At 45.8% G+C, this 18,535-nt stretch overlaps 1 protein-coding gene across 1 annotated transcript in view; it reads right to left on the bottom strand.

Annotated features, from left to right (window-relative positions):
* Positions 1 to 2,379: 2,379 nt before the first annotated feature.
* CD96 (CD96 molecule) overlaps positions 2,380 to 18,535 on the bottom strand; it is a gene marked incomplete at both ends in the record, with an annotated part of 29,500 nt that continues 13,344 nt past the window's right edge. Inside the window, 9 exons of the mRNA XM_080613233.1 lie at positions 2,380 to 2,488; positions 3,540 to 3,663; positions 6,197 to 6,277; positions 9,082 to 9,159; positions 12,014 to 12,088; positions 12,946 to 12,983; positions 14,715 to 14,775; positions 15,937 to 16,113; positions 16,472 to 16,562. Coding sequence (XP_080469359.1) covers positions 2,380 to 2,488; positions 3,540 to 3,663; positions 6,197 to 6,277; positions 9,082 to 9,159; positions 12,014 to 12,088; positions 12,946 to 12,983; positions 14,715 to 14,775; positions 15,937 to 16,113; positions 16,472 to 16,562 — 834 coding nt within the window. The remainder of the gene's footprint in view (positions 2,489 to 3,539; positions 3,664 to 6,196; positions 6,278 to 9,081; positions 9,160 to 12,013; positions 12,089 to 12,945; positions 12,984 to 14,714; positions 14,776 to 15,936; positions 16,114 to 16,471; positions 16,563 to 18,535) is intronic.

Genomic DNA, 18,535 nt, shown 5'->3' with positions numbered 1-18,535 from the left:
GGAGGTCGCTACGTGGTCGAGCCGTGTTTGTGGAAGCAGCATCCTTTGGGACGGGTAGGGCGCGGAGCCGGACGAAGCTCCTAGTGGCTCTCCTTGCATCCTGGCTCTTGTTAGCAAGTCGTGGTGTTCTCCCAAAGGCAAAACCTCAGTGCCAGAGGGAACATCTCCGACCTGAAGCAACCGTGGGGATTAAAATAGCAGAGATGATAAAGCAACCCCTCTTTGACACTGTGCTATGGAGTCTGCTACCGACCCCTAATGACAAGGAAGCAAGCTGTGCTCTCCGCATCCTTTGGAATATGGCTATCCAGCTTGCTTTTTTTTATCCTGACTTCTTTGTTTAAAAGCAGAAAGCTGTCTTCTTTTGCAGTGACTGAGAGCATGAAAAGTTAATCTACGTTGCTTCTACAAACCCATACAGACAAGAAACACTCTAATATTGAGCCTTCCCTGCATGCAGAGTCTGTACAGTTTTGTAGGTAGGAAGGTGTTTTCTGTTCAGCACAGATATTCCCTTAGGGATGGATTTAGAACTGCTTATGCTATAAGGTAAATAATAGAACATAAATAATACCTTATGCTATAAGGTAAATAATAGAATTAGATCTTCTAAAAAGGTCTGTCAGATCATTCTTTCCAGTAAGCCATTCATTCATCTGAAGTCCCTGGAAATACAGCGCTCCAAACCCTGGTACTCACTGACCCGCGTTTAGCAGTAAATAAAGCAAATCCCTAAACCAGAATACCAGTTTTAAGCTTGACATGATTGAGTTTTAGTTGATTTGCATTAATTACAGAAATGCCGTCGCGTTAACAATACATTTCCCAATAAGCTTGGAGGGACGGTTTCTTGGCTGGCCGAAGGCAACGTTTAAGACCACACTGCTGCCAAAAGCAGTGCTCCTGCTGCAGCTCGTGCGCCTTGCATTGGTGACCACACAGCTGCTGACCTGGCTGGGAACTCTGGGAATCCCACCCTCAGCATGGAAGCTTAATCATGAGTGAAAGACCAAGGAAGCACACAGCCCTGGCAGGATGGAATCCTGGAATGGTTTGGGCTGGAAAGGACCTTAAAGCCCATTCAGTTCCAACCCCTGCCACGGGCAGGGACACCTTCCACTAGAGCCGGTTGCCCCAAGCCCCATCCAACCTGGCCTTGAGCACTGCCAGGGATGGGGCAGCCACAGCTTCTCTGGGCACCCTGTGCCAGCGCCTCAGCACCCTCACAGGGAAGAGTTTCTTCCTAATATCTAATCTAAAACTATTGTCTTTCAATTTAAACCCATTGCCCCTTGCCCTAGAACTACAAGCCGTTGTAAAAAGTCCCTCTCCAGCTTTCTTGTAGGCACTGGAAGCTGCTATAGGGTATCCCCAGAGCCTTCTCCGGGGTGAATAACCCCAACTCTCTCAGCCTGTCTCCATAGGACAGGTGCTCCAGCAGCTACTTGTGGCTCTGGGTAAGACTGAAGCATCCCTTCCACGGGCTTAAGGCACCTGGGAAACTATCCCGAGGTCTTGGAAAATATGAAGATAGCCAATGACAGAAACTCATTCAGACCAAAGGAGAATAAAATTATTATAGTCCCTTTGTTGTCTTCACATGTATCATAGGTATAATTGCAGAAAAGCAGACTCAAGAGTGGTTATTGTTTCAAAGGCACAGCGCTTCCAAAAGGACCAGCATTTCCCATTGTCGTTAGGGTCTTTATTCATTTCAGCCCTCAAGTCTCTGCTCCGCGGGTCCAAAGTTGACTCTTTGTTGCGACATCGCAAACAACAACAACCGGTTCATCTTCGCAAGCAGTCCCACCAGGCCTGCACCATGGCCTTTCCCCTCCGCACCATCCTTTGCTGCAACCCCCTGACAACTGATGCAGGCTCTTTCTTTCTGTGTAAGGTGCTGATTGCTTTGGGTTTGGTTTCACAGCGATACCAAATCCCATGTTGGTTCATATTTGTATAGCAAAACATGTAATAATTGTAAGAATGGCTCGTGTAGGTGTCAAAAACCTCATGTTAAACCAATGCTTCCCGTGTAATCGTGGTGCCCATATGGCAGAGCTGTCATCTCTATACACTTAGTAAAACAAAAGGCTGGTGGAGTGATGTGTTAATCTGTTCCCATTAACAAGACAGCAAATTCCCACTTGATCGCGCAGCTCAAATTAAGCACATGTAATCTCACGGTGACACTCACAACGGTGTTAATGTAATGCATACATAGAGGGGATGAAATAAGCGTCCTCAGGAGTGCGCAGCTTCCAGCATTGATGTCATTGCGGCGCTCTGCATTTTAGTATGGGTCATTAACACCAAACTTCTCTCATCGCTGTTTCAAAGACAAAGCCTTTTAATTGTGTCAGTCTTCGGCAGGTGATGTTACAGGTTTTCCAGCTCGTGGCAGGATGAGGGGGTCCCTTCAGATTCCACCATGCAGGCGTACTTTATCGGAGGTGGCGGTGGCTTGAAAGATGGAGGTCTGTCCATTCTGAAATCGAAGAGATAAAACGCACTGTCACACAAAAGCTGTATAAAAGACTGTTGCAAAACGTGCACAGGAGGAGGTAGATGGACACTAAGTCATTATAAGAGCACCTGACGTTTGCTTTTACATAGCATGACTGCCCTGTTCCTGTTCTATAGCCTCAGTGCACCTCCCGGTATTCATCTGGCTTTCTCAGCTCCCGCCTCCCAGTTTTACTTTATTCATGCTTTAAGAGAACAGACCGTGGTCCTGGTGAAGCATTCAAAACCCTGGCAGAGTTCTTTTGCTCGCACTGCTCTCTGAAGGCATATTTAAAGACTCAACTTTTCTTTCGTCGATTTATAGGCCAAGTTAAAGAAAGGCCCCATCCCAAATCGGTGCCAAAATTGATCCCATTTTTACCTTTGATATACAGGATTTGCAGCCGTGTTCCAAAAGGGCTTTTTAGGACCGCAAATGATTCATTAACACCGTGATTTCTCAAACATTTTAGTAATGCTAGTAAGATTAAAAATAATTGGCTCTTAGATACTGCTTCCATCAGTAGATCTCCGAGTGCTTTAGCAGGGAATTAAACTTTGGTAATAATTACATACTCAATGCTTCTTTGGCTGGGATTAAGTCTGAGTTATCCTACTTTCACATATATTACTCGCAACCGAAACAGAGTTACCCTAGAAGTACAGTTTCATTAAAACATGGCCTCAAGTAACCATGCAAAATGAGAGAGCAAAAGCAGCTGGCAGGCGGGCTAATAGAAGTGGGGGGCTCTGGGATAAAGGAATTGACTTGTTTTCTTCCCTCGCACCCTGAAGCTGCACCGCAGCTCACTCTTTATAGTTTGTTTTCTAGATAACCCACAGAACAGACGAAAAGGCTGAGAACACTCCACGTTTCCTACTGCTGTATGGCAAAAAATGGCAGTAGTGATCCATGCACTTAAAGGATGGGTAATGTCAAGGGAATATGTGTAAATCCAAACAGCTGGGTTAGAGCTTATGCTGTCTTCTGTGCCACCCCTCCCACATCTGCGGTTCCCCTTCCTTGTACTCACATCTCCTTTTGGTACTGACACCATTTCCTGATGCCCAAAGCTATTAGAGAGCTGCAGGAGAGGAGCAGGACAGCTACCACTGCTGGCCAGGGGAAGTGACTGGCTTTTGTGTTCATCACATCACCTGGAAGGGACACAAGAGACATTGCTCAGCTGAACACCCTCAAAGAGGAGGCAACTCTGGGCTTGCTGCCTGTAGCTCGCTGCCCCCAGGCACAGTGCTAGTGATGATACAGCCGCAAATCAACACTAGACCGTGAGGCTCCCAGGCTGAGGACCCCAAATCTGAGCATTGCAGCTCTAATTTATGGAGTTAACCCACTTTAGTTCTGACGGGGTTTGCGGGCTGATTTCAGCCACCCACCCGTTCACATGATGGGGTTATTCAGGCACAGGCTGGCAAGCGTTTCATCTGAAAATCAGTGCTTTCGTCTGTTTCTATGTGAGCTTCTTTAAGGGGAAGCACACTGACACCGAGGCCTGCTGAAACATCCAGCTAAAGGCACAGCCACTTTTTGGGGTGGGCTCTTGTTGATGGCACAAACACCCTGCCTCTCCTGCTTTTGGTGCTGGGATCCCCCCACTGCTGCACAGCCACCTTTGAAGGGTGCTGGTGGCTGAAAGAGGTGCCCTCAGGGTCCCAGCTATAGGGAGAAAGGAGAGGAGGAGCACGGACCTCCTTCAGCTGCCACCGAGGGTGCAGCAGTGGGCTGGTGGCCAGAGAGGCCTGAAGCACAAGAGTCACTGGGTGATGTCACCTCAGTGTCACCTCCCGTTGTGCTGGCATCATGGCCCTTTGCAATGCTGGTCATACTGGGATGTCACTCAGCCTGGGTCTTAGCCACAGTGGTAGCCAGCGCCGTGGCCAAACACCAAGTCCACCACACTGCACAAGCCATTGGTGGCCCCCGGGACATAGGGAGTGTGACTAGCCAAATTTTGCTGCTGGAAGAAACCATGCACTGAGGCACCACTTGCGGATGCAGGGAGAAGGCAGGAATGCCAAAAGCCTGCAAGGACCCACGGTGTGGGGACACAGCAGCTGTGACTCCTCTTTCATCTCTTCTCCCTTTCTTGAGCTCCCCTGGTCAACTATACATGATGCTTCAGATCCCGTGCTCCTCTGCTTTCCTCACTTACTGCAACGGCATGCCGAAAGAAGAGGCTTTGTAGGATAATGTCTCACCAGTAGTATTGAGCAGACTGCTGGTAGTAAAGAAATCTTCCCCTTTGATAACTGAAATTGGCTGGTCGGTGATGCTAAAGGACAGGTTACCAAGAAAGATATGGGCACAGAACACTTTTAGTTACTTATTTGGAGTTTTTTGTTGTTTGCTTTTTTTATGTTTAAGTGAAGGTTGTGTTTTGAAGCCACTGTTATTCACCCCGGTGAAGGCTGGAAATCGAACTCCAGAATCAGGGTGTCAAAATTCTCTTGGCAAGACTCCTACATTTTTGGCCTACAACCCTGTGTTAGACAAAACCCATGCTTTTATCAAATTAAATAATATTAAAAGAAAGAAAGGGAAGGAGAAGGGAAGAGGAGAAGAGAGGAGAGGAGAGGAGAGGAGAGGAGAGGAGCGGAGAGGAGAGGAGAAGAGAAGAGAAGAGAAGAGAAGAGAAGAGAAGAGAAGAGAAGAGAAGAGAAGAGAAGAGAAGAGAAGAGAAGAGAAGAGAAGAGGAAGGGAGAAAAGGAGGAAAGGAGGAAAGGAGAAAAGGAGAAAAGGAGAAAAGGAGAAAAGGAGAAAAGGAGAAAAGGAGAAAAGGAGAAGGGAAGGAGGGAAGGAGGGAAGGAGGGAAGGAGGGAAGGAGGGAAGGAGGGAAGGAGGGAAGGAGGGAAGGAGGGAAGGAGGGAAGGAGGGAAGGAGGGAAGGAGGGAAGGAGGGAGGAAGGGAGGGAGGGAGGAAGGGAGGAAGGGAGGAAGGGAGGAAGGGAGAAAGGAAGGGAGAAAGGAAGGGAGAAAGGAAGGGAGAAAGGAAGGGAGAAAGGAAGGGAGAAAGGAAGGGAGAAAGGAAGGGAGAAAGGAAGGGAGAAAGAGAGAAAGAGAGAAAGAGAGAAAGAGAGAAAGAAAGAAAGAAAGAAAGAAAGAAAGAAAAGAAAGAAAGAAAGAAAGAAAGAAAGAGAAAGAAAGAAAGAAAGAAAGAAAGAAAGAAAGAAAGAAAGAAAGAAAGAAAGAAAGAAAGAAAGAAAGAAAGAAAGAAAGAAAAGAGAGAGAGAAAGAAAGAAAAGAAAAGAGAGAGAGAGAGAAAGAGGAGTATTAGAAAACACCCATTAAGATGTTCCAGCAACACAGCACTGAGCTGCACAGCAGTCTGGGTGAACGATAAGCTTTTTACCTCTTTGATGGTAATGAAGAGCTAAAGATATTAAGTGCCTTCGTAACAACACAAAGAGTGTGCCTTTGCCATGACTGAGTGAAACCTCAGTCTCCTCAGTCAAGTACTGCGTCTGATCCACAAAAATAATCTCTCATCTGTTTGTAGACAGATACTTAGCCGTTCTTAATACAGCTAAGCTACCTATGTTTAAGATCAGTGCTGCCTGAGGATACATTCCTGTTTTTTCTAGCCACCTCCGTGTTTGCATCTTCCAAATTAATAGCTAAAATATGTGATTAGACAATGGCACAGCGTTTCCAGAGCTGCCACGGCACTTACGATACTCCAGGGTTGTGTTCTTGGAGAAGTGCGTGGCATTCCTGAGGCTTTGAGGGGATTCGGTGCTGGAATCAGTCAAATCTGTGCAAAAAGAAAGAATGCCCTTCAATTACCTTACAAGCCTGTACGTGATTGCTTTACTGGGCTCAACTGTGGCTATTTTATACCCTTTGCTTTTGTCTGATGCAAACAACAAATGAAATAACAAAGATACCTGAAAGGCTGTGGTATAATTGCTGATTTATAAATCCAAGAAAAATAAATCCACCATTTAAACAATGTAAATGAGTAATCAAAGCCAGGAAATCTCTTTCTTATGAGATGCTGGTTCTGATTGAAATTGAGCACTCAAGTTGATATATATATATATGGATGGATGGATGGACGGGTGAAAAGAAGGCTCCAGGGAGACCTTATAGCAACCTTCCAGTACCTAAAAGGAGCCTACAGAAAAGGTGGAGAGGGACTTTTTACAGGGATATGGAGTGACGGGACAAAGGGGAATGGCTTTAAACTGAAAGAGGGCAGGTTTTGGTTAGGTACTAGGATGAAGTTTTTCACTATGAGGGTGGTGAGAAACTGACATAGGTTGCTCAGAGGAGTTGTGGATGCTCCATCCCTGTAAGTGTTCAAGGCCAGGATGGATGGGGCTTTGAGCAACCTGGTCTAGTGGAAGGTGTCCCTGCCTGTGGCAGGGGGCTTAGAAATAGATGATCTTTGAGGTGTCTTCCAACCCAAACCATTCTATCATTCTATGCATGTAAGTATGTATGTATTAAAAAGCCCTGACAAAAATCAGTCCAATTTTAGGGCATTCTAAATATTCACTGAGAGTTTTGGTCGTCAATTCAGTTCTTCTTTTCTCCTTGTTTATTAGGTGTTTATTCTTATGGGCACAAGCATGCTAGATCTGGCATGTTAAAGTTATATATAAGAAAGAGGATATAGACTTAGAGATCCCACAGCACAGGGCTCTATATAGCATGCTGATGAGCACTACTTATTATAATTTACATAATGGCTTGTGTTAGAGCCTCTGAGGATTGAACTGATAATAGCAGTCCCTGTTGTACCAGCCCGGTGGCCCTGGGAAAGCACAGGGACACATGCTGGTATGCCTCAGCAGGAACACTGGTGCCAGTGTGCTCTGAAATTACCCCCAATTACAGCTGCCAGACTGAGGACCCTTCAAGGCCATGCCTCAGCTGGTAATCAAGCTATGGGGAAGCAATGCTAGGGATGTAGCCATGAGTGGTACAGGACCCAGTACCTCCTGTAAATAGTAGTGTAATTCAGCATGCTTTTAGCAAAAATTGCAACCAACAAGCTGTGCCAGGGTAGGATCGTGAAGCATTAGAAGTTGTCACAAGGTTTCAGTCTAAATGCGTGGTTGTGGGTTGTATGCAGGTAAATAAGCACTGGAGTGCTGCCAAAAATATAGTCGGGAAATGGAAAGTGGCTGCTACGTTTGTACTTCAGCCAAAAGAAGACTGACAGACGAATACAAAAGCGCATTGACAAGCCCTGCCTGTTCCGAAAGCACAAAACCAAAGATGTTAGAGAAGAGAGTAACTTCCATCTTTCTGCTGCTGAGCGGATATTTTCTAGAGGGAAAGACCTGTGGAAAAGTGTCCACCCCTGGGGTTTCCTGTATTGATTTATTGATCTTTAATGAGGCCGCCTTTCAATGTTCTATTAGACAGCCTTTATTGCCACACATTATCTCATTATTTCATTGCTGCTCTGTGATTTTGTTTAGCTGCTCCTGTAATTTATGTCATCTATAAACTGCCCTCAGTACTCACTACATTTGCCTAGCAACTCTCTCAATTTCGTAGAACCATAGAATAGTTAGGGTTGGAAAGGACCTTAAGATCATCCAGTTCCAACCCCCCTGCCATGGGACACCTCGCACTAAACCATGCCACCCAAGGCCTCATCCAACCTGGCCTTGAACACCACCAGGGATGGAGCATTCACAACCTCCCTGGGCAACCCATTCCAGTGCCTCACCACCCTCACAGTAAAGAATTTCTTCCTTAGATCCAATCTAAACTTCCTCTGTTTAAGTTTGAACCCGTCACCCCTTGTCCTGTCACTGCAGTCCCTGATGAACAGTCCATCCCCAGCATCCCTGTAGGCCCCCTTCAGATACTGGAAGGCTGCTTTGAGGTCTCCACGCAGCCTTCTCTTCTCCAGGCTGAACAGCCCCAACTTTCTCAGCCTGTCTCCATACGGGAGGTGTTCCAGTCCCCTGATCATCCTCATGGCCCTCCTCTGGACTTGTTCCAACAGTTCCATGTCCTTTTTACGTTGAGAACACCAGAACTGTACATAATACTCCAAGGGAGGTCTCAAATTCAATATTTCAATATTCAATATTGAATTTCAGTATTATCAAATTAAATATGTCTAATAAAACCAGGATTCTCAAATGTTTTTTCGTTCCTCTTCTGCTGCCGCAAATCCTTGACAGCTTGGAAGCGTCAAGCCTTTATTTTCTAGCTCAGGGCAACTCCACAGGGGAATTGCTTCTGTGAAATACTGGAAAGCTGGTACAGATTACACCACCCGAATCTGACCTCTGCTCAGACACAACTTTTCTGTGTTTGGGAATAGCTTAAGCATGGCGATGTGACAACTACCAACTAGCAGCTGAAAACAAGCACCGCAGAGTGAATGTGCTTGGCAAAGGCATCACAAACAGGACCACAGAGAGCCAAGTACCTGCTGCTGCTTTGAGCAAGATACTTCAGATGACTTTAGATTTTCAACCCAACACTTGCTAAGTTGGTGCCACATTTGAACTTTGCAGCACCCAGAATTGGCTTCATAACTCCCCTGATACAGTCCTACAAAGCAAAGGAAATGCATCAGGTACTCACATGCTGTTGTCCATCTCTCATTAAATGCTGTGGAGCTGGTATGGGTTTTTGTTTCTTCTGTAGAAATCAGTGCTCCTGCTGAAAACACACAAGCTTGTAAACATTGCTGTAGAGGAACTTATTACTTGTTTTTCATTTTTCCCTCTTTCTTCCCTGTTTCCTGACTAATGAGGTCAAATGGTTGTAACCTACTTCTTGCTATATTGGTTCCCTCAAACAAGCATCATACAACTGTGTGTCTGTTTTGAAACTCTATCAGTCACAAGCTAGAAACTCAAGAGCAGTTTGACAAGACGGATAATAAACTTTGAGAAAACATATGGGGCATTTAAGCATGTATTCTTGGATTTTAGCTGGGTTTCAGTTGAAACTCAGTAGTTCCAAGTGTGGTGGCTTGTTTCGACCTGAAGCCAGTGCAGTAATGAACAAACATATGTAAATCAGAATTTAGACAGGGTTTCAGCACCTCCAATGAGACAAAGCTGTTTTCCCAACCAGCAGAGAGAACTTTTGAAGAAGTTATTGTGCAGGAACACACCTGCAATACCTGGTGCCAAATGACAGTTGATTTGCCCAGGGAAGCTGTGAATGCTCCATCCCTGGCGGTGTTCAAGGCCGGGTTGGACAGAGCCTTGGGTGCCATGGTTTAGTGTGAGGTGTCCCTGCCCATGGCAGGGGGGTTGGAACTGGATGATCTGAAGGTCCTTTCCAGCCCTAACTATTCTATGATTCTATGATATATTCCATGAATCTTTTTTTGAAGTGCTAAGTATTCTAGGGCTCAACTACCTGTTTGTCTGATGTTCAGACACAGACAGATGGTGGTTAGCAGGTAGATCTCTATTTTTCCCAAGAGGCCTATTTCACATTTACTAAAAAGAGTCCACCTTTCCTAACACCTGTCCCATTTTTGGAGAAGTATCATTAAGCCATCTGAACACATCTGAGAAGGTGAAACGCAGCTGTAACCCAGCACTTAAAGCCTGAGCATCTCTGGGCTCAGAGGTGGAGCTATCGTGGAAGCTAAGTGAAGACCGGGCTGCAGTTTTAACAGCCTTGGTCTTGTCTCTGTTCCTCCTTCTCCTGCCTATATCTGTGCACTCTTGCCTCATATCAATTCCCAGCTGTCTCTTGGATGTTCATTAAAGAGTTGCAAAACAACAAAAACTGAACCAACCCCCTTTTTACAATGGCAGACTCAGACTTGGCATCCTGACTCAGCTGCAGCCCAAAGAGTCTGCTCAAGAAGCTGATGGTGGCACCAGCATGGTAACCAGCAGCATGCCAGAGAGCAGAAGCATTAACCCACAGTCAGCCACCACACCTGCCACACGTCAGGGCCATTGGTTAAAAGGCGGTTGTTTCCTGGTCTATTCATAGAAGACAAACAGCTCTGCACCAGCTCACACTGTATCTTTGACCTCGTACCTTCTCAACTAGTGAAGATAACGCAATCAAGTAGGAGAATCCTCTCTGTTCATATTGCATATTTACAGCCTCTGTCATTAAACTGCTTGCAGAAGGGATTTCAGTCTACTTGGACAAGCACTTTGTTGCCAGGCTGGGCAAGCATCTCTACTTCGGGGATGGGGAAGACAGCATGAGAATCAACAAGCCTTAATTTCAGTGCCTCTGCAATCTGTGTTGCTACCCTGGCATATCTCAATCTAGACCTAGCCTCTTCATGCCCCAAGGTTTCACAATGAGTGATTCAGCTCCCAAACAGCACTCTGTTAGGGCAGGACGAAGCCTTGTGTTCAGCATCTTCCTCCAGTATTACCCCACACGTTGCCCCTCGCATTGCTCACTCATCCCTGGATAAATACTGCTATAGCATCACGTAACGTAGGTTACTTTAAGTGAAGGTTGCAGGGTTGAATTATACAGCTTAAGGAGGATGTTTGATGCCCTGCGGGCTAGTGGAAGTCAGCCTGTTTGAAGAACAAGGCTGCTGCAAATACCAAGGGCCAAATCTACTCCTGCCAGCTGCTGCCTCAGCGGTGAATCATTTCTGAGCCCAAGCTTTGATGCTGCTATGGAGGGGAAGATGGGAGTTTGACAACGACTTCCCAAGTTGCATCTTCGCGTGCTGCCATGCCGCACGTGCTGTTTTGCATCCAGAATGGGAACGTGTGCCATGCCTGCTTTCACTCAGGCCGTGTGGCAGCGAGCACGCACCTTGCTGCTTGTGGGCACAGCTCCAACGCCGTTCTAACTGCTGCTTAAAAGCAGCCATTCCTACAGGGATCAACGGCTGGGCTTCAAAATGGAAAGGGACTTGAAAGAAATAAGTGCTCCCAGCTCGATGCTGAGATCGGTGGGCATCAACCCTTTATTTCGGCATCAGAAGGCAGGAGGGTTGCAGCTTCACCTGCTCTCCACTCAGGCTGCTGCCACACTGCTGAGCATGTGCCAGCTGCTCCTGCACATACCTCTCCCTGGGGAAGCGAGGTTAAACCCTCCCAGGTATGTTACCATGCCCTTCACTGGCCTCTGTGTCACCAGCCCGGGGAAGAAATCACTGAGTTGGGTCATCTGCTGTTAGTATTTAGTTTATTGGTGCTTTTCATTCGTATTCCTGTGCTCCAATATTTGGGTTGCGCTTTTTCTAGCTCTAATGTCACTTTATGTTTGTAGGGAATTTAATTGAAGAGATACATACAATAAGTAATCAAAAGAATATATACTCAATGTCTGTTCAACTTGCTCAAACTAATGCATATATCCTGAATGGAGCATTAGAAAAGATAAAATCACACAGCATTTTCTCATTTTTGGACTGTGGACTTCCTAGTGCATAATGTACTAAAAAAAGGACTTCAGTGGGCATTATATTGTTTGCTACAAAAAATGCAAGGTGGTTATTGTGTTTATGCACCTTTCTCCTGCATTCTTGAAGCAACAGAGGAAGCACTTTGGCTGAATTGATTACCTTGTGTCATGGAAGCAGGAGGCAAGCTTGCTTGACTTCTGAACTCCAGAGAGGCCACGGATGTCAACTGGTGCTCTAGTGACAAACAGATCACATTTAGTCAATAGGGTATTTAAAACACGCTATTAATGAATCATAAACCAACCAGGATCAAAGAGCTTGCAATAGCTGTTGGGTAAGTACAGACGGCAGCAGTTCCTGCTGTTGCAGTTAAGGTTAAATGCTCACAACACATCCCACAGATTCAAGGGGCACTCGGAGATGGCTGATGTTATTAATGCTGACCCTTTCATGCGGGCTGGCTGTGTGCATTATTGATTTATGCTTTAATACACAGGGTTCAGTTTAACTGCTGTGGGGTGGATTAAGCACTTGGTGGTGGTGCTCCCCTGCCTGGCCAGGGCCTTGCCAGAAATGGTCCTGACAACACGCAGAAGGAGATCGCCTGCTCTTGCGAGTTTTCCTCTCAGCTGCTGAAGATAGATCTATATAGTTATCCACATGCATGCTGTGCTAAAGAAACGCTATTTATATCATTAAGGAATGGGAATAATGCGCTAGTATTGGGTCAAGGAAAAGTGGTGGGTTTAACTTTTCTATCACGTGCACCTCTCTGTCATAATAGGACAAATTTATTCATAGTTGTATAGGGGGGTTTATTCCATTTCATAAAAAGGCATAAGAATATTATGGGATGTTCAGCATGCCATCTTACACGCTGTCCTGACATGACTGTTAGCAGGATTTGTGTCGGATCCCTTCTTGGTTAACTTCATAGCTCACGAGTTCCTGCCCAGCAGCACACAGGTACTGTCACTACCAGAGCACACTGACCTTTCCCTGCCTCTGTGTACCTGACATTTAAAGTGGTCAAGCAGAGATCCTGCATATATTGACTGAGTAATAAAGAAGACTTCTTTTTTAACCCTTACTTGAGGTACTCATAACAGCTGATGGAAATGCTGAATTTCTGAGGTCCGTAACAAATCAAGGCAAACACTTGTACTCAGGGTGAGAAAGGTGCTTATTCTGCTTTAAAGTGGGTGATTCAAAGATTCAAGAGTGAAAATGCATCACGCTTCATTATCAAATAATCTTTCAATGTACTACTCAACCGAGGGGTCCAGTGAGAAACAGGAAGTACCTGAACTATGTCTGAAATCCCTAGGGAAACAGAGGTTTTGGAGGAAGAAGTTTTGGAGCCTTTGGGACCTCAATTGAAAAAGTAGAAGTGAGTTACATGGTTTTATCCCATACAAACAGATGTGCCTTATTAGCACGCATGCTGCAATAACATATGTGACTGGTGGTGGCAGCTGCATAGCTCCATCCATGAGGCGCTTCAGAGGCTGTAACCGTGACAGGAAATTTCAGGGACAGTTTGCACTGAAAAGTGCTCATTGAGTCCTCAAAGCCAATGAGAGGGAGCTAATCCTTGTAAATAGGCTAGCCCAGCACAGCGGAGATACTCTTCTGCCCAAGCAGCATTTACACCCTGAGTGAGAGAAGTCTCACTGTTTATTCCCCAGAAGGGGGGCACAGTACCCCCTGAGAGGGTTAGGAAGAAGGGTTAAATCTCCCCAAAGGGCTCCATGAAAGCTCATACAGCCCATTAGCAAAACATACCTGGAAAGGCAGCCAGAAGGTACCTCTGTCTGGTCAGGGATGTTGGGAGGGTGATGGGCAAGGAGTGATCCTTAGCAGCATGAGGAGGTAACCATCACTCTCCAGCTGCTTCCTTTCACAAGCATTTGTACCTCCTTTGACTGTTCTGAGCCCTGCTCTGCAATTTGCATTTCATCTTAGCTTCACCTGCGCTAACAGGGGTTTTGTAGTATCTGGCTGACATAGAAAGACTCCTTACCAAAGATGGAGCGGGTCTGAACACCAGGGTAGCGAGGCACCTCGAGGTACGTCCAGCTCCCACTATGTTTCTGCAGAGTGTGCAATTCAAAGCTGCAAGGGCTGCTTTGAGAGATCACCTTGCAGAAGCCAGCAAAAGACAAAGTCTCTCTCAGGGACCCCCTGTACCAGGGATGGCTTCCTGGTACCCAGCAGGGTATTGGTCAAGCAAGCTTACGCAGAAACCCACACCTCTTTCCATGCTGTTTGTCTGCAGTGGTTCTCTGACACACCTGATGTAACCCACTGCTGAACTCCAGCTCCCTCCTATGCGGAGCAGAGCGAGCCTCTCAAGGAGAGGCATCTCCAAATGGCTTTGGCTGAGGTGTGGAGGGAAGGATTTATCTCCCTGCAATAAGCTGATAATAAGACAAACTTGCAGGGGCAGACTGCGGGTTTGCCAAATTTACACAAATTAAGAAACATCCCATCAGTGCTTTAATTAGGACAAAATGTTGAGGTCTTGGCTGTGTACTTAAGCAGAAGGTAGAGCCATTAGTAGGGCTGTTATTTTTAATTACCAGTTCAGGGCTGAAAGAGCTACATTCAAATGCCAGCTGACGCATCAGAAATAACACTAAGTGCCCCTCAAGGCTGGAGTTTAATTACGCTTGAGCTTAATTATGATAGATGACATCACCGAAATACCTGTTTATTGTATTTGCTCTGGAATCATAGTTGCAGAGAGGAGTACATTAGTACCCATCCAGAAACAACTTTGCAGACCCATTTCTCCAACAGCTGTAGGAATTCAAAGACACACCTCTAACATAACCCAGGTTATTTTGTTCTCTAATTTATCCTACCTTCTGAAGCCATGGTGGTGAAAGCTTTCGATGAGGTTTCATTAGGCTTATTGTCTGTGGAGGACAAAAGAAGGGAAAAAAGAAAGATGAAAGCAGCTCTTTAAAGTAGGCTTTTGTCATAAAGGCTGGAAATTTAGTTTGGGGTTTGTGTCACACTGTGCATTAGGATGGCACCTTCCTACAACGTAGCTGAGAATTGAAGCAATTCTTTCCTTTCTGTCACATTGAAGTACATTAACATTTTTACACAGAGCACATCTATCTTGGCGCTGACATAGCCTGCAGGGGCGAATGTAGACTGTTCTAATTGACAGCTCTCCAACTCGAATATCTTTCTACAAAACTGTAAAATGGGTGAAATGAGTCATTTTGGGGAAAAATGATCATTTATTTCCTTTCCTTCCAAAGCTGTATTTCCAGAGGAGTAAGCTCTGGCTTTTGATGCAGTCTTTGTGGGAATACATAGCAATGATCATATCCACAGCTGAGCTGCAAGCAGTCACCATGCTATGTGATGTACCCGTGGAGGCTGCTAGCGGGTCAGCAGTTCAGATGTGTTATCTGTGCAGCAAGGAGCATACATAGTAAGAAAGAAAAAGGTGTAACTATGCATTTGCACCTGAAGAGGAGGCATACACAAGAGGGTGCTGAAGGAAATCAGTCTGCCCTTCCCTGCACCTTCAGAAACTACGTAAACCTCTGCACGGCCATGTTTTCCACACTTCCCTATTCATTTAGCTAACTCCTATGGGACATGTTATAAGGGAGTTTCTCCATTGTCCAAAATGGCTCAACTGGTCTTGGTTCAACTATTTTCAGGTGTCACTGGAGAGCCTGACCGAGGGTTTGGTATCCAAAGAGCTACACTGCACACAGGCAGATTTTCTGCCACGAGTGCTCAGTGAGAAACACATGATTATAATATCTCACTAGAGCCATGTGGTTAAGCTAATGTATTTTGGCATATGGGAAGTGCAGTAAGATACAAATAGCAAGCATCTTATGTTTGTGCAGGAGTTTCTTAGCTCATTAAAAGGCTTGAGCAAAGGCTTGAGCTAAAAACCACTGCCGGAAAGTTCAAGCTGTGTGAGGAACTTGCACAATGAAACTTCCAGAGTCTTGGCCTTTCGCTGTATTTTAAATAACAGAGAATACATACGTTTGGTGTTCTTATCATTTGACATTTCAGATGTGTCCTATCTGTGAAAAACCTACCGAAGGAAACAAATATTTCTTTTGATGAAATATTCCATGTTCCATTCCCAAGGAAGGAAAACAGACATGCACACAAGAACGTCTTAGATGTATGGTGGGTCCCTTGAAACACCAGTGTTGATCTCAGCCGATAGAAACCTTCACTGTCTTGCGAATCTTCTTGTTCAACAGAAATTCCTTGGGAAAAGAGAAAAGGAAAAGCTGCAAAAGCCTCTCATTACACTCCAAATGATAAATGAGAGCTGTGCAAAACATTGGTACTGAAAAGCAAGCTCATAGGGCTGCAGGTTTGTTTGCTGAGACGCTGCCAAAGATCTGGCAAAAACAGTGCGGTTATGCCAAGCCATCATTCCTACGACTGGCAATTCCAGGGGGATGTGGCCACGGATGTTCCCTTTGAGGGGGCCTGATACTCTTCCCTTAACCCACATGGACACCTACAGGTTCCCCACGGCAGGAGCGAATGAGCACCCATTGCTTTTCTTGGGAATCTCTTCTACAGCTGCCCCATTATCCTACTGACAGGTTGCGTTACCTTCAGGCTGCTCCGTCAAGCTCTCTCTGTCCATGTACCACACAAGGCTTGGCTTGGGAAATACCTTCCTCATGATGCAGGTCACATTAGGCTATGGGGCAGTAAAAGCCAGGCGTTAATCTCAGCCACTTCTCACCTGGCTGCCTGCTTCCAACCTCCATTACAGACAGAGCTTATTTACCCCCCATCCCACTCACTTCCTCTTTATTGTTCTATTTCTCCCCCTCATAGCCCCTATTTTTCTGGTTGCAGACACCACTGAATGAGAGCCCAGAGACAACCCCATCATGCTGGGCCAGCCTAGCACAATGATGTGTTGAATGTAGAAAATGAGATACCTTTTCAGAGAGCATGGTCTGTAAGAGGTTTCCAGAAGTCACAAGGATTTCCTTGCTTTGCATGCAGTAGTCCTGTCGGTATGCTAAATGCCCCACAAATCTGTGTTTGTGCTCACTGTAACTTCTCATAAAGAAATTGATGGGAAGGACCTCAAAATCAAGGCTGGATGAAGGGCTGAGCACTAGCAGGGTGGGAGGTCTCATCCTCGTGCTGCCTGAATGTTCCCTATTACATTTACTTAGCACATGATGGCACTAAGAGAAATTGCCTTATGCATTTAAACAGTAATAAAAAGCAAAGAATAAATCATGTGCTACTCATGTAGCACAAAGCCTTCTTGCTCCCACTTTCAAAGAAAGAGGCTAACACCTTTAGTTCAAAGCAAACTTGATGCATTACAGCCAGCAGAAGTCAATCATTTGGTATGAAGACTGAAAGTACCTGGCTGAAACTCTTTCCTAGCCATGGTAAACAACCTCTGAAAGCATAATACAATTGCTTTCCTCTCTTATTTTCATTATTCCCTTGTTATTCAGGCACTCTGCATTAATAATATCTTTATAAATGCTGCCTATGAAGAAATACAAGTCTGACATCCACAGTAGACTTCAGCTGTGCAAGAAAGGGTGGAAAAGAGAAGGAAAGGACTTGGCGTGTGTTTGAAGATGAAGAATAGACAGAGGCTCTTGGAAGAGTTTCTATTGCCTGGTCCCATGCTAGCAGCACCGCTTGCTTGCTTGACACAACAGTGCAGACAAAAGCCTGCAGCGTCCAACACTACATCTGGAAATAGGTTACCAGGGAATTTTTGCATAACCAACTGCCTCATGGCTTGTCTGAAGCAGGTGGGTACGGTTGATAAAAGGTTCTGCCTACCCACAAGCATTTTCCAAGGGAAACCTTCCAAATTAATTTGCATGCTCACAGACCAAAAGCTTTAACCTGGATGGATGTGACAGGAAGCAAAGTGCCATACCTAGCAGCCAGAGTGGCTTGCTGGGCAATCATATGGGCCACAAATATGTTTTATGCCAAGTATGGCCACTGCGGTACGGCAGACCTTCAGCATTTGCCATTACCAAGCATGTGGTAAAACAGAGACCCCAAACCACACGTGTAACTGTTTAGCTCTAAATAGGGGCCCTCAGATCCAGTCATTCCATTGGCATCTGCTTGCTTCATCTGTGTTCTGCTTGCTCCAGCTGTGTTCTGCTTGCTCCAGCTGTGTTCTGCTTGCAGCACAACACATTACGCCTGACATGAGCATCACCTTGATTTGAACATGAGCATCACTCCCACTACAACTGCTCCTCCCTGTCCCAGCGGGGCTGTGTGGCAGATGGGGGCTGCCACTGCCTGGCCCCTTGGAGCAGCATCCCAGGTAGTGGGTGACCTTCTTCAGAGAGGGATTTAAAGCAGTGTGAAGAGGGCAGCTCGAGGCTGCCAGGTGGCTGCTGGCAGATGGGAAGGGAAAAGAAGCATCACAGCCTCCTGCAATATCATCAGCTCCTCACAGCCACTCAATCCTGTCCTGGAGCCTTCACAATAAGTAGCACAAACCCAGATTTTGCCCACATACCAGGGAAGCCCTTAGCTAGCTCCAGTTTGTCCTCACTGAAGCAGCTCACTGCTGTGGGGATGGGAATCCTTCAGAAGAAAGGCCACAGATGGTAGATATTAACTCATCGACTCGCTCATCACCCTGTGAGCTTGGTCTGTTTGGAG

This window comes from Psittacula echo, assembly GCF_963264785.1.
Source record: "Psittacula echo genome assembly, chromosome: 3".
In the NCBI taxonomy this organism is placed as follows: domain Eukaryota; kingdom Metazoa; phylum Chordata; class Aves; order Psittaciformes; family Psittacidae; genus Psittacula; species Psittacula echo.
Note: the sequence above shows the minus strand (reverse complement) of the source record. Positions and strands in the feature narration are given on the sequence as shown.